The following is a 16,465-nucleotide window of genomic DNA, read 5'->3' as shown; positions in this document are numbered from 1 at the left end:
GTGATGGCGAACCTATGGCATGCGTGCCACAGGTGGCACGCAGAGCCCTCTCTGTGGGCATGCTAGCCATCGCCCCAGCCCAGCCCCACTGCACGTATGCGTGCGCCTCCTACTGGCCAGCTGGCCTTTGTCTCTCTGCTGTGCATGCATGTGCGTGTCCCCGCATGCTCGGGGCGCATGTGGGGGACATGCATGCGCATTCGCGGAGGGCAGGGTGCATGTGCAGGGGGGTGCAGGTTGGTGCAGGAGGCTTTCCAGGCCCGAAATGGGGCACGCGGGGGGGCCGGGACGCATGCATGGGCTACACGGGTGCATGCGCAGGAGGCACTCACATTGCATTTTGGGGGTTCGGCCATGTATGTGTGCATTCGCACATGTGCGCGTGTGCTTTGAGCACTCAGCACCAAAAAGGTTAACCATCACTCCTCAAGAGAGATGCTTCCCATGGTGAGACTATTTTATGGTCTCACCATGGGAAGCATCTACAATGAAGCCCAATGGGTGATCCAGGTCCTCCTGTTTATCGGAGAACAATTTTGAGACATCAATCCATTTATCATATTCTCATTCTGCATGGTCATTGGCTCCATTGAAAGCAAAGATGTCTTCAGTCCACCATTGTTCCCTGGTTTAAATAATCTGATAATAGTTCACATTACTAGTCCAATTACACTGATAGAATTTTTTTTTCTTTAATTCTACTGTTTAAACTGTTAGTTAAAGATGGGTTAGAACAAAATCTATGCATTGTCTTTCACTGGCAATTATAATGTCAATAATAAAATAATAAATATTTCAAATATATGATATGATTATATACTTTTAAAAATGTATCAAAACAGATTTGGGAATTTAAGTTTTGTTATTCTTTATTAACCTGTGGGGAGATGGGAGGCATAAATGTTTAATAAATAAATAAATAAATATAAACCCATTATAGTACTTTTTCCTGGATTTTCTTCTATATCCCTCTCAATGAAACAGCTACCAATTTTGGCAAGAATTTTATTGAGGTAGATGGCATTTGCATAAAATTGTGTAGCATACCCAAGAAAGAAAATATTCAATTTGTAACAGTTTTGCAATATAACAAGCAAATTATAATTTACTCAGTTTAAATATATTTTGAAAAGGTTTTTGCCAACATTGAATTATTTGTACATTTAAAAGATGAATACTTCTGAAACAACATTGTATATACCAGTGGTGGGTTTCAAAATTTTTTACTACTGGTTCTGTGGGTGTGGCTTGGTTGACGGGGAATGGCTTGGTGGGCATGGCATGGTGGGTGTGGCAGGGGAAGGATACTGTAAAATCTCCATTTCCTCCCGATCAGATGGGACTTCTGAGGCAGAGAATAGATGGGGGCGGGGCCAGTCAGAATTTTTACCACCGGTTCTCTGAACTACTAAAAATTTCTGCTACCGGTTCTCCAGAACTGGTCAGAACCTGCTGAAACCCACCTCTGGTATATACCCATGGTCTATGGAAGGCAGTCTTAACAAGTCTGGATAGGAGTACAGTATTAGTTCCCACTGTAAATGCAACACTATTTGTGTTTGCACTCCTAGACATTCTGGTGCAATGCAAAGCACTTTCACTTTTGAGAATATTTCCATGTTACTGGGGGGGGGGGTTTAATTAAAAAAAAGTATATATTGTAGAAAAGCCACCAATTCTTAGACCCATATTATTGTCAGATAATCTATTTCCACAAGATCAAGGAATAATTATCTACCTTGAAATTTAGGACTTTCCAAATGTTATTATGGAAACATATTACTTTGAACCACTGATTATTGTAGTGGTTCTCTTGAATAATGACCAAGTAATTTATCTGCTTTAATAAATATTTTATAGATACTTTCAAAAGCTCTGCTCTTTTTGTTGCTTTGTTTCTGATCACTCAAATATTCTCAACTAAATTTACTTAAAGAGATTTTCTAAATTTCCACAACACTCATTATGGTGTTTCTAAGTTTTTTATGGAGAGAGAGAGAGAGAATAAGTAAATGTAACTGTAAGCTTGTTATTGCTTCATAAATTATTTCCATAGAGATACAGTATTCTGTATAAGGTCTATTTAAATTTCTCTAAAATAAGTTAGTTTTGCATATTGTAGTTCAGTTTATTTATTTTTTAAAAAAGATGTACAGTAATTAGATAATTGGCAAAAATGCAGGTTCTCTTAAATTATATTTGCCAAGAGACTGATTGAGACTCTTGAATTATAGGAGAGGACATTCCCTGTGGCAGAATCCTAACTGGAAATCCTAAATCCTAAAACTTTGTTCAGTTTTAGTACACCGCAAACATTGCTTTGTTGCTTAGTTTTAAGTAACTTAAGCAGTCTTAAAAATAAAGAGATATCTTTAGGATAGAAAGATTTGAATGGAAATCTATAATGTTTATACTTTATCTTAATAATTTAATAACTTAATATTTGTAACTGGTGTTCAGTAGTAAGATGCCTAGCTTAAAGTCTATAATATTATTAAGAAAAAGGTACTCTTGTATCATTGTTTTATATATTTTGTTTTCTCCTGATGCTAATTTGTTAAAATTCTGTTTTCATAACTGCCATCTTTGTGGAACCAGCTTCAGAAACGGGAACGTTCTTGTAGAGCTTATGTCCAGGTACTTTCCATTTTCTCATTAAATATATCATTGTTTTGTCTGCTCTTTTTTACTACTATTATTATCTACTACTACTACTATTATTATTAGAAAAATCATACAACTCTTTAGAAAAATAGATAATTATCTAGTCTAGGGAATCATTAATAAAAAATAGGAAAAAGGATAATAAAAAAATCTTGTTGAAAAGTAGAATGTATTTGAAAGTAAAGATCTGATCAGAAAAATCCCATTAACTGAAGTGATTATTTCTGTGGCAACTTATTCTTTAGATAATGTGATCACAATATGTGAATGGTTTGGGTGATTTCAATTCTTCCCATTTTCACAAGTGATTGGCACCAAGTTTTTTATATGCTAGATCTGAAAATCAATTATCACGTGATTATATATCCTATAATATGTTTGTGAAGGGTAGCTACCTGTCAGTCCTGATTTTTCTTTTTTTATAGATTATATTAATATTTAAAAAATAACTAGATGAGGGCTGGCATGATGAAAAATAAACTGCTGATTGCTAGAATTGTCTTATGAGCTACATAGAGCATAGGTTTATTGTCCATGATATTCAGATATCCACACTTTTAAAAACACATACAAAATATCATATAGAGGATAATTTGCTGAAATTGTACAAATGGTTTTGATCTTTAATGATTGTTAAAATTAAATTAATTTAATTAAAATTAACCCCCCTTAATTGTTTAAGAAAAGATTTGCCCTTTCCCATTCTTCTTTTCCAAGAGACAAAATGCTGCTTTGAAAACGCTACTACAGGTATGAGTGCATAATATCTCTATAAACATAAGCACTCTGAGAGAAACTAGAAAGGAAATAGATATGTTTAGAACTAAATAAATAAGTGGAGAGTTGTCAGAAGCAAGGTATTTTTTTTTTTTGACTTTCCAAATATTTGTAATGGTCTTCTTCATCTAGACTTTTCATTTTATTTCCATATCCTGATTTCTTCAGTTTTCACTATTTTTCCCCTGTTTGTGCTGAGGATGGCACATTTGCCAAGTCCAAACTCCAATATCTTTCAATATCTTGATTGTATATATATACAGACAGTATCGAGCAGCAATTTTATTTGAGATAGTGTTTTCCATAAAGCTTCAGTTCATCCATGTAAAGGAAGTGGGATAGCATGGCAGATGTTTTTGATGTTTCATAGCCTGGCCTGACTTGTTCAGTACTGTTGACAGAAGAATCAGTGCAATGATAAACAATAGTGATCATAGTGAATCTCCTTAAAAGAGTCCTCTCTTAATGTTAACCTCTCTCAGTTTATCACCATTGATCAGCAACTGTGTCATCCATTGTGCCATTGATCTTTGCAAAAACTTCTCATGTTTCTCCTGACTCCTTTTATTTCTAGGCACTTGATTATTCAGTCATGTGACAGGAGTTGAATATCTTTGCCATAATCATGCCAAGCTACATTCTAGTTGGTCTTACTTCCCTTGCAGTTTTCCAAAATTATCTTGTCAATTAGGAGCTGATCTTTTGTTCTTCTGCTGTTTGGGCAGTTTCTTTTCTGCTTAGGTGGAATGAAGTTATTTTCAAGTAGATGCTGTTGAACTACATCAGCTACTACATCAGTTATTATTCTTACTTGTTTTAGCTGAACATACACAAAGTATATTTTGATTCCAGGATTAAGAATTAAACTATAAAAGCACACAGCTAATTAAAGACTGATCCCAGCTTAAATGTTGGCTTTGATTTATAAAAGATGAAGATTACACTTGAAAGTAAAAGTGGAGGTCCATTGAGGCTAACATATACTGTAAGCAAGCTCATATATAAGTCTCTCTGTTTATAATTTATATTGTAAAGATTTTAAGGTGGGCAATTTAACAGGTATTAATTTCCACTCTTTTTGGCTCACAATCATAAATAAGATAATTTCTCTTTATTTGTTAAATACCTCCTGATTAATTTGGAAGGGGGTATTTTTGCTCCCATGTAACTGTGCATTTTTAAATCTTCACTAACATTTGAGAGCATGTTACACTGGAAAATCTGGTCCTGTTGCTTGTTATGTTCCTTTTAATTAATGGAAGGGGCTTGCCAAAAATCCATCTTTCTCCTCTTTCACAGGCCATGGTTGAAACAGTTAATAACCTTCTGCAGCCACAAGCTCTAAATGCATGGAGAGACCTTCCTGCACGTGATCAGCTGCGGGCAGCCACCATGTTACTGGACACTGTGGAAGAAAGTGCCTTTGTGCTTGCAGATAACCTCCTTAAGACTGATATTGTGAGGGAGAGCACAGACAATATTCGTAAGTAGCAAAAATAACTTGGGAAAAATACATTTCAGCTCTATCTTAGTTAACTTTTTTTGAGAACAATTAGTCCATTATTTGTTTGTGGTAGATATATGGGAGAACTCACTTCTACAAATCTTTAATGAAAGCTGACAAATATAGTGTTAAGAAGATAGTGTTACATGTTGTATCCTAGTTGGAATGAATAAAATATGATAGTCCATGCTTAGTGAAAATGTCAAACACATTTTCATGGGTTGTTAATAAGATCAGTGACATTTCTCAATAGTATTTTGCACATTTCTAAAAGAAGGCCACATCATACTTACTTGTTGTATGCTTCATTTAACTAGCATAGGTAATATGATACATAATATATTAGGTAAATTCATTCAGAAGACTAACAATTTACTGTTATTAAGAATGAAGGCATATTCCAATAAGCAGCCAAATAACACAATACAGTAGATTCTTTGGAAATTATACTTATTGTAAAGGTAAAATACAAATGTCAATGCAGTCCTGAGCTGCATTAATAGAGGGATAGAATCAAGATCACGTGAAGCCTTAGTACTGGTTTATAATACTTTGGTAAGACCACACTTGGAATATTGCATCCAGTTTTGGTCACCATGATATAAAAAAGATGTTGAGACTCTAGAAAGAGTGAAGAGAAGAGCAAGAAAGATGATTAGAGGACTGTAGGCTAAAACATACAAATAATGGTTGCAGGAATTGGGCATGTCTATTTTAATGAAAATAAGGTCTAGGGATGACATGATAGCAGTGTTCCAATGTCTAAGGGGCTACCACAAAGAAGAGGGGGTCAACCTATTCTCTAAAGCATCTGAAGCAAAGAAGCAATGGATGGAAACTAATCAAGGGGAGAAGCAATCTAGAACTAAGGAGAAATTTCCTGGTTGTTAAAACTATCAGTGGAACGACTTGCCTCCAGAAGTTGTGGGTGCTCTAATCCTGGAGGTTTTATGAAGAGATTGGACAACCATTTATCTGAAAGGGCATAGGGTTTCCTGCTTGAGCAGGGGATTGGACTAGAAGACCTCCAAGGTCCCTTCCAATTCTGTTATTCTGGGTGTTAAACAGTGAGTAAATGAATAAATGATACAAGATTTGTGTAATGATTTATTGTTTCTATCCTATCTGTTACATATGAACTGATGCATTCAGAAATTGGAGTATGATGTTACCATGTAGGAAAATAAAATTAAATCTGCATAGAAAAAATTACAGTGAGAACATGGGAAGTAAGAAGCATCAACAAGGGAAAGCTTAACACAGTGAAAGACTAAATGAATCGAATACATATTAACATCTTAGACAGCAGTGCCGGAAATGGACTAGATCTTTGCTAAAAAGATCATGTTATTTATTACGCAAGATAGAAAAATCATAGTGTTGCTTTCTTCCAAAGCCAGAAAGGATAAAGCAAGGCAATATATGCACTCAATGATCAAATAGTATTGCTTAGACTTGCAGACACCTCTTTAATACAAGTAGTCCTCAAGTTAGGACAGTCACTTAGTGATGGTTCAAAGTGATGACACCCACTCCCAAAAACATTTATGACCCAGTCCCAAAGTTATGTATGTTGCAGCATCACTGCAGTCATTTGCCCTTACAACTGACCACAGAGATGCTGCAACATGCCCCTTCCTATTTCTCCCACAGGTACTTGGCCTGCTTTGCTAGCCCACTTGGTTCCACGTGCTCTTCCCCACCCCATCACCAATTGCTCCTTCAAAGATCTCCAGAGTTCAAGATGTTAGGGTAGGAAAAGAGAACAGGCTGGGCCACATAGCAGAAAAGCAGCCGTCTTTTTTCTAGCAAAGCTTCCCACCCACACCCGCACCCCCACACCCGTTGCTAGCCTCTCCCCCACCATTAGCTCCACCAGTGCTAATTACACTAGTGGAATTAATGTTTTATTATTTACTTATTTTATTAATTCAATTTGTATGCCACCCCTCTCCGAAGACTCAGGGCGGCATGATGGGGGGAGGCATATGCAGCCAATGGCAAAACTCTCCTTCCTGCAGGCCTCTCTCCTCTTTGCAAAAGCATTTGTAGGAATGTGAGATCCACTGTGTTCCTTCATGAGGATGGTTGAATAAAGGAAAGGCAAACACATGGGTATTTGAAGTAGGAGATGAAAAGAATCAAGCCAGTGACCATGGAATATACCCATCATAAATTGATGCCCACCTGATGTTTTGCACTACTGATTTAAACCAGAGACAGCATTGCCATAGTAACCTGAGAAGGTGGAAATAGTACTCCAAAACATCAAGCAAAGACAATATGTTACAGAGTATTGCTACTAAACACCTTTGGTAAGTGCAATTGAGTCACAAGCCTGTTGTCTTCAGTATGGAAGTTTGCCACAGAAGCATGCACAGTTCAGATATTTTTTACTTGTAAACTGTCCAAAGTCACTTAGATGAAAAAGGTGATCTGGAAATTAGAGGAGAGAGACAGAGACAGAGACAGAGACAGAGACAGAGACAGAGACAGAGACAGAGACAGACACACACACACACACACACACACACACACACACACAGACAGACAGACAGACAGACTTACTCACTCACTCACTCAGTGAGTTAGTAACTAACATATTTGTTGCACCTCAGTTGAACCATTTCTATGCCCAGATTACCTGTATCTCCATTTTATAAGTACCAAAACTATTTCTAAAAGAAAATTGATGTCCCCTTCTCTACTGAGGTATTTTTTACCATGTTTATTGAGAAGAGGGGACTGAAATAACATCTTTAAAAGAACCTTTGATATATGATATTTCAACAAAGATATCATTTGGTAGAGGTTTTTTGTAAATGAGTTTTGATTTTTATTATTGGTTTATATTATTTAAAAATGAACTTAGCAGTCTCATAAACATCTCTTGGGCTTTTGAATCTAGAATCAGTTTGAAGTGGCATGTGTTAATTATGGTACATTTCAGGCCAACTGTCAATTGTATGCTTACATTTGCAGAGATATGGCATTCCAATAGCCACAGTCACAGTCTGCGGTTACAGACTGAACCATTGAGGCCATTAGTTTCTGGGACAGTAGTGGAGGCCACTAATATTTTAATCATGGACTGTTAAAATACAATGAAGTGGCAGAGTTCAATGAGCTCTTTACCCCATTGTGTCCGAAACAATTCCCTCAGGCTGCATGCCCTGATAATTTGGTCTCAGGTGGCTCATGTTCCAGGAACATTATTAAACATGAATGCTGTAATTGCTAGATGCCAAGTTAAAAGAGATGAAATAGAAAAGAAATATGCCAATGGTTTCCTCATTAACCTTATTCCAATGCTTGGAAAAAAAGGTACCAGTTTGCCAGATTTGTCTGTTGCAATACTTGGAATTAGCTACTTTCTAGGACTTAATCAATCAATCAATCAATCAACTAATCAGGAAGATTTTGATTAGTTAACTAATTCATTCCTAATAAAAGTGCATTCCAACATATATCCATCTGTACTGAATGTAGACATCATTTTGTACAAGATACATACCATATAATGTTTTTTGTATAAAATTGAGTGATAGAAGGACCCGTCATTCTAACTCCCTGCTCCATGCAAGAATCCAAGTTAAAGCACACACAAAAGACAGCTGTCTAGGTTCTCTACCTGGACATATTTGATGAGGGGGAATTCAACATATTTCCAATTATTAACTCTTAAAAGATTTTTCTTCTCCTAAGATTTAATCAAAATCTACTTTTTTATAACTCATACCCATTGTCCTTAACTTTCTTCAATGACATCTTTTCAGATATTTGAAGAGAGCTAGTGTATATTCCCACCACCACCATCAAATCAGTATTCCAGGTTGGATCTGTTACAAAATAAAGTCAAGTCATTCCCATGATTCAGACATTGTGCTTCGTTTGATTTTAAAATTTCATTTCCGTTTCTACCAATCACATCACATTGCCAACCTATCTTCAGGTTGTAGTTAAGTACTGGTACAAAAAAACATGGACTGGTTGGCCCCAGTCATGGCCACCCCTTTCACTAATAGAAATTCTTCTTTCCTGATCAATGAAGCCTGGAATTGAACAATCATGATATGAAAAAAAAAAACAAGGAGACAAGAAGGATCAAATTAATTCTACCCCATCAGCTGGATGGTGTAGAATAATATTGTGGTAGAACCCTTTATAACAGGGGTGTCAAACCCATGACATCATGTTGTCGTCACGTCACATAATGTGACTTTTTCCCCCTTCGCTAAACCAAGGGTGGGCATGGCCAGCACATGATGCATCTGGCCCGCAGGCCACAAGTTTGGCACCCCTGCTCTATAATGTCTTAATTTAAATACAGTTGTTATTCAATCTCTTAGAACCAGGCTCTGAGAGAAGCTAGCTGTTTCTTCTATTGATGCCCTTTTTTGTTAATTATGAAATTAAATAAGATGGAATCAAATTCATTGTAGTGCTTTAGGGCAGCAATCCCCAACCTTTACAACTTGCCATCCAGCTTGGGGAGGGGAGAAGGGGAACTGGGCCACATAAGGCCAATTTCAAACGGGCCACGCCCCAGTAATCCAGCCACTTGCGCAACCTAATTCTGAATAGGCCATGGCATGGTAATGGGCCGTGGCCCAGGGGTTGGGGATCCTTACTTTAGGCTACCTATAATGTGAATTCATAAAGAGGTGATTGTGCAAGGTTGAATTTTGGTGCCCCTACTTCTTAATTCTTATATTTGTTCATTAAACTAGGTTTTGATAAAACCTCAGTTTCAGTGGTGGGATTCAGCCAGTTCGTACCACTTCGGGAGAACCGGTTGTTAACTTTCTGAGCAGTTTGGTGAACTGGTTGTTGGAAGAAATCATTAAGGCAGAGAACCAGTTGTTAAATTATTTGAATCCCACCACTGCCCAGTTTCCCCACTTCCAGACATGTTCAGCAGTAGACCTGTTTTTGGCCTGTCTATTTAATAAATTTAAATGGCTGCCCATCTCATATACATAATGCAAGGCAGTGAACAATTAAAACAAATAAAAATACAGTAAAACATGGATTTAAAAAGCAAAGAGCTGCCAAGAACCTTCCTAACTCCCTACACTCAGATTTTTATAAGAGTACAGAGCAGCAATCCTCCTTTTAGCATATATGGGCTTGAGACCGGGCCTCTGTACTCTTGTCCATTATTGCAGTGAGGAACTAATCATTAGCTACAATAAAACTAAAGTAGACAACTTCTCCAAAAGATATGTTATATCTGTCATTCCTGGAAAATCAAAAGCTTCAGAACGTTTCAAATTAAAGTTTTTAAACGTTTGGACACATCCTTCCAAACCATGATAACCTGGAATCATCAGCAAAGAGATGTTACTACTAGGACATATAATCTCTCAAACGCAATTCTGCATATTGCTAACTGCTGCAGCAATAACCATATTCCAGCTGCAATGGAAATCATCAGAGCCAGGGTCATTAGCCACCTGTTATATATACATAGGTGCTTTTCTATTCCAATGCAAGCTCTAGTGATGTTATTCAATCAAAATTTTTGAGAGTTTGTGGCAAGCGTCCTATTCTGTATCAGATTCCTTTCTGAGACTGGAATCTAGCCTAGTTGTCATGTGCAGTTGCTGCTTGAAATATTGGAATAAAATTTCATTTTTCTTTTTCTTTTTTGTAACTCTGTTGCCATCTTTATCTTGCGGGATAATTTTATCTGATCCAAATTGATGATACAATGGCCTTCAACACTGATATTCTGAGTGACTTAAGGAAAACCCCATTCCTCTATGGACAGGATTTATTTAAGAGCTCTGTCATGTACAAAAGCTTTCATTTTTGTCTTTTATGCATTTTTGCCATTTAGAAGGAAGTTTCATTAATGTCTCTGAATAAAATATATTTTGCACCTGTTCAATAAAATGTGTTTCCATTTTCATATGCTCTAATAAGGTTACCTAATATCTTCTTAATCCATTCTCATGTCTGTTCAGAGGAGAAAACCTTTCTAGTGTTAGCTAATAACTCATCTGCTATGTATTGTGGCCATTGTCAATGTTTTAGGGGCTTATGTGTTTTGCAATTTGGGTAACTGGGCAAGATCCAGTTTTCATATTGTTGCAAGCAATCAGCCTGGGATCAGATTAATTCACTACTAAAACAAGAGACAGATGGAAATAGCCCTTCTGCCCCAAAAAGAATGTTGTAGTCTAATACCATGTTGGTGGGAGTGCAAAGCAGTACAAAAATTTGAATGTTTATTTCATTACAAATAGAGCTTTCACTTGGTACATGAGAACCATTTGAATTATTTTGTTAGGTTTATTAGCTTTCCTACAATGAATTAACTGATCAGATTGCCATCGTGTGTGTGTGTGTGTGTGTGTGTGTGTGTGTGTGTGTATTAAAGTTGTAATATTGAGAGAAACTAGTTGACTTCTCAAACAATTTATTCTATAGACGTATCTTATATAGACTATATGGTTCTGTTAGCTTGGATGAATTGAATCTGTATTCTTATTCAGTGTGATGAATAGTTGCCAAGGAGATGAATTCATTTTATTGATTGGGATAAAATTATGAACCTCCATTTTGAAAGATCATATGAAGAGTTTCCCAGATGTAATAGGAATGTTATTGAATATTTGAAATATGTGGAAATACAATTCCTATTTTGTAACAAAATGTTGCCTTATGATGGAAATTATGAATTTTGATATGGATTGGTTTGGTTATTTTGCTTGTATTTAAGGTTAAAATTATAAATTATAACTTGTATGGTGTTCATAAAAATAAGCTCCTTTTGAAGCGTATTTTATCCTTTGTATGCAGATACAGGGATATCTTTCTGTCATGCCAAAAGACAACTTCTATATTGGTTAAGATTCAAAAATACAGAAGATATTGCCACATTGAGCTTTATATGCAAGGAAATTCCTGTATCACAGAATCTGAATATAAGAATGTTTAACGAATTCTCTCTGCCTTGCAAAAGTTTGTGTTCATTTGCCAGCTAAGCAACTAAGACAAAGAATATCGCTACCTTTTTTCTCCTTTGGCCGTCACTGCATTCATGGTTATGTTTCAGGGTGCAAGATTCTTGTTAGGGATTGACTTCCTTCTTTCAGCCAATTTTCCCATGTCCAATTTGCAATGGAAAAAAATGTTGGAAGGTAATATTTGGTGAGCTCTTCACACTCCCTACTGTTTTGGTAAATGAAGAACAAAATAGAACTTTTGTGTGTGTGAAAGTCTCTTGGAATGATGAGCATAGGTTCGGCATCAGCCCGTATCATTTTACAAATCATCTCCAGTAGTTTGCTTTGCTCTGCAGGGTGCTTTGGTGCCTGTTTATTCAGCTAAAAACAGCCAAATCAAGCACTGGGAAGAAAAAGAATGACATAACACCTTAGCCTACTCAAAGTCAGCAGAACACACACACACCCCCAAAAAAACCCACCTCTATTTAAGGCACACTGATTTGAACAAACTATTCTTCCTCCTCTTGTCCTATAATCCATTATCAATATGTTGCATTTACACATGTTCCATTTTTCATACTAACAGAGCTGGAAGTTGCAAGGCTAAGCACAGATGGAAACCTGGAAGATCTTAAATTTCCACAGAATACTGGCTTTGGCAGCACCATCCAGTTGTCAGCAAACACATTGAAACAGAATGGCCGAAATGGTAAGCTCAGCTCTTCACTGCTGCTTTTACGAGTGGAGAAATGTTTTCTTTTAAGTTTAAATCATAGCACTTTCACTTTCTTTCCAGCTATAGCACATTATTAAAGTAAGTCAAATTGCTTTATTGAATCAAGCAGACAATATACAATGGCTGAATCCTCAAAAACAAAGTCTCTGGGTCCTTAGTTGTCTTGGTCTCTTGTAGCAGCTGCTGCTGCTAAATGCCAGATCAGCCTGCAATAAGTTCTTCCCCATCTGAGATATATTGTACATGAGAGGGCTGGGTTGGCATAAATCACTGAGATCAGCCTGAGCATAGAAGGCAGTCCCCTCTTGGAAATCTAACTACCCAGCTACAACTCCAGGGGCAGGGCAAGTGAAGTGGCTGTAGTCATTTGGGAGAGTGATGGCTTCAAGAGGTACTGCTGTTCAGATAACCAAATAAAGTCCTGTTTGTGCAGAAGGGCTTTAGGGATCAGGTGGAATTGCTTTTTGCCATACCAGGCGTCCTGGTGCACAGCAGCATCTCACTTAGAACACCATGATTCTGTTGCTACACTTACAGTTGAGTTTTTCAATTTATATTACTTTAAATCTGCCTTCCTTGCATCCAGAATCAGAAGTGCCCTGGGATTAAAGACCACTTTAGGCACAAGGCCAGCTGGGTGCTGGCCTTGTCCTTAAGTCACTCTCTCTCAGTTCTAGAAAGTAGCCTGTGGGCAAATTATTTGAGCAGCTGTCAAACAAAATTGCTTGGATTTGCTCTGAGCTTCAGCTATGTCAGACCTATTGAGTTGATTGAGACAAGTCTGGCTTGTTATTTGGGAAAAGCTTAAACCTATTGATCCTAAGGAAATTAACAGAATCCTTAGAGGAGCAAGCATGTCTACATATGTGTTAGATCCATGTCTCTCCTGGTTGTTCAAGGCCTCCAAGGAGATGCTGTATGGTTAATTCAGATTGTGCTCCTTCAAGTTAGTCCTTGAAGGAGATGGTCTAATCTCTGCTTTAAAAAGCAGTTATCTGCCCACTCTTCAAGAAACCATTATTGCACTGAATAGTAGGCACAATTTTTGTCCTATCTCCATCTTTCCCTTTTTTGAGGAATCTTGCTGAAAAGGTGATCAGTGACCTCTTTACATAAAGATGGTACTGAGATCCATTGATCATGGTTATAGATAAACTCTTATGGGTCTAGGATGAGGTAGTATATATCCAAGGGAGGGAGAGGACAAAACCCTGCTCCAATCTCCTGAACTGTTCTAAAAGAATGTCATAAGAAAATAAGAATATGGAGACTTCCGGTTGATGATTCGTGGCGACATAGCATGGTAAGAGCGATCGCTCCTTTCCACCGCCACTTATCGCCGCATTTTGGGGACCCTTCGAGGCGTGGAAGCTCGGAGGGCTTCGCGGACAAAAGTGAGGCATCGGCAGGCTGAGTAGTGAGTTGCAAACCCACTCAGTCGGACCGATATTCACTGTCGAACCAAAGCGGCACGTCTGCCTTCTAATGGCGGACCTGAAGCTGCGATAATCAACAAGACGGGAAGCAAGAAATTCTGGTGAAAGGGGTGTTAGAGAGCACTCATATGCACTCTCCCCCGAACATGCTTGAATTCTGCCTTAATTGTGCTGGCTGGATCGAATCGAAAGGATCTACAAAGGAACAAGCGGCGACTGCGAGAGAAGGAGAAAACAACATTTGAGGGGGATTGCAGACAAGCCAGTGAGAGAGCAGAAAGAAGAGATTTGCAAAGCAGAGTAGCGGCGCTATTAAGAAAGTGGATGTAACCTGCCGATCGGGTGGAATGAGAGAATTTTGAGGATTCCGAATGTGGATTTGTTGACCGAGAGAGAAGAGCGGCTGGAGATTAGAACCGGAAGTGTAACCATATTGAAAACCAACGAAAAGAACAACGAGTGGCTAGAGCGGCTGGAAGGATTACCAGGAGAAGACAAGTAGAACAATTGAGCTAAAATGACAGTTTAAGACACTAAGAGATGGGAGAAGTGAAAACTGGTGATATTTGACTATTACGTCTCCCCACTTTGGCTTTTATAAGTGAAAATACTGAAGGGAGTAAGAACAACCAAGTAATGAATTATACTGATATAAGTTTTTATTAATTCCAGCACATTAGTGTATTTATATTTGTATTGTTTTCTACTTAGTCTTTTATCTGTTTACATTAGAAGAATTTATTTATATAGCTGTGCATAAGCTTGATTATATTAAATATCTAACTTATTGTAACTATTTATACTTAAGGCATATTCCTCTTCACAAATTAATTACACTATTTAGTATAATTATTGATAAATATTGGATTCAGTGACTTATTAATTGATTGATAAACTAACTGATTACTTATTTAATTACTTATATATATTAATTAACTGATTGTGTTTATAATTATTTATATACACATATATAGATAACTACTATTAATAAGAACATATCTAATTTTTATTTGAGATTAGTTAAACTAAGTGTCACTGCCTTTTATAACTGATTAACTACTAGCAGAACTATAGCTGAATTAAGTGACTGATTGATATATAATATATGATTAGTTATTAGTAGAACTGCAATTGATTGAAGGATGAATGTGAACAATATATATCAATTTGATTATTGGAAAGAGATTAGCATTCGAATAGACATAACTGGATTCAGATAGAAGAGACCAATAGACGATTGAACCATTGGGGGATTGAATTAAGGGATAGATAGAGTAGGGAGTTGCAATAGATAAGAAATAATCAAAGGCACATAGCGTTTCTAGCAGACTAAAAGAAAATAGATCAAGCAAAAGGAAAAAACAAATAAATAACAACCAGTGGATGACCATCTGGAGAAACATAGAAAAGATAGTTAGAGACCAGGCAAGAGTGTTGAAGGAGATGACAAGCCTCTCATCTACAGTGACCAAAACCGGAAAGAAAACAACCCAAAACCTCTCCAATCCCACAATTACAATGTCATCACCTGCAATGCAAAAGTCAACAGAAGGCCTATCTAAGACTGAAAAATCAGCCATGATCCCCACTATGCAAGCAATGCAGTCGACGCTAACAATGATACAAGAGACAATGCTCATGATGCAGGAAAAGATGTCTAGTAACCATTTAGAACTGAAAACGGACATTAAAGTTATTGACCAAAAAATGAATGATATACAGCAGACGATACAAATGAACAAACAGAAAATAAATAAGATGGAGTCCAAAATTGAACAACAAGAAAAGAACCTGGACACAGTAGACCAAAAGCTAATGGCACAAAATAGGGAGCTGGAGGACTCGATCACGCAATTAGAAATGGATAGAGCCTCTTTCTATCTGCGTTTTCAAAACATCTCCGAGGATAAGGATGAAAACTTGGGTCAGGTTATGGCGGAACTAATAGCCGAGGTTCTACAACAAGATACAGATGAGATAATAAAAGAACTGGATGAGGTATATAGGGTGCAAACCAATTATGCCAGACGAAATAAGTTGCCTAGGGAAGTTCATATAAGGTTCACTCAGAAAAAAGTCAAGGACATTTTCTATAATATGGTGAGGGAAGAACCAGTCAGTTATAAAGGAAAGGAGGTGATTGTGTTAAAGCAAGTTCTGAGGAGGGTGAGAGAATTAAGAAGGGATTACAGATTCCTAGCTATTCAACTGAATAAGAGGAACATACTCTTTAGGTGGATTCTGCCGGAGAGTATGTTGATAACATAGCAAGGGAAGAAAATTAAAATAGGAAGCCCAGGACTTTTTAGATCAACTGAGAGAGTCAGAGGAAGACCAAAGCAGTAAAGAGGAACTGGAAGCGACCAATACAGAAAAGGAACTCACCCAGCAA

At 37.2% G+C, this 16,465-nt stretch overlaps 1 protein-coding gene across 1 annotated transcript in view; it reads left to right on the top strand.

The window, feature by feature from the left end:
• Positions 1-16,465, top strand: part of ADGRL3 (adhesion G protein-coupled receptor L3) — a 425,730-nt gene that overhangs the window by 242,363 nt on the left and 166,902 nt on the right. The window contains exons 12-14 of the mRNA XM_070938393.1: positions 2,599-2,637; positions 4,741-4,924; positions 12,488-12,610. Coding sequence (XP_070794494.1) covers positions 2,599-2,637; positions 4,741-4,924; positions 12,488-12,610 — 346 coding nt within the window. The remainder of the gene's footprint in view (positions 1-2,598; positions 2,638-4,740; positions 4,925-12,487; positions 12,611-16,465) is intronic.

Source organism: Pituophis catenifer, unplaced genomic scaffold (genome assembly GCF_029215685.1).
Source record: "Pituophis catenifer annectens isolate HBS135680 unplaced genomic scaffold, rPitCat1.0.hap2 SCAF_2, whole genome shotgun sequence".
NCBI lineage: Eukaryota > Metazoa > Chordata > Lepidosauria > Squamata > Colubridae > Pituophis > Pituophis catenifer.
Note: the sequence above shows the minus strand (reverse complement) of the source record. Positions and strands in the feature narration are given on the sequence as shown.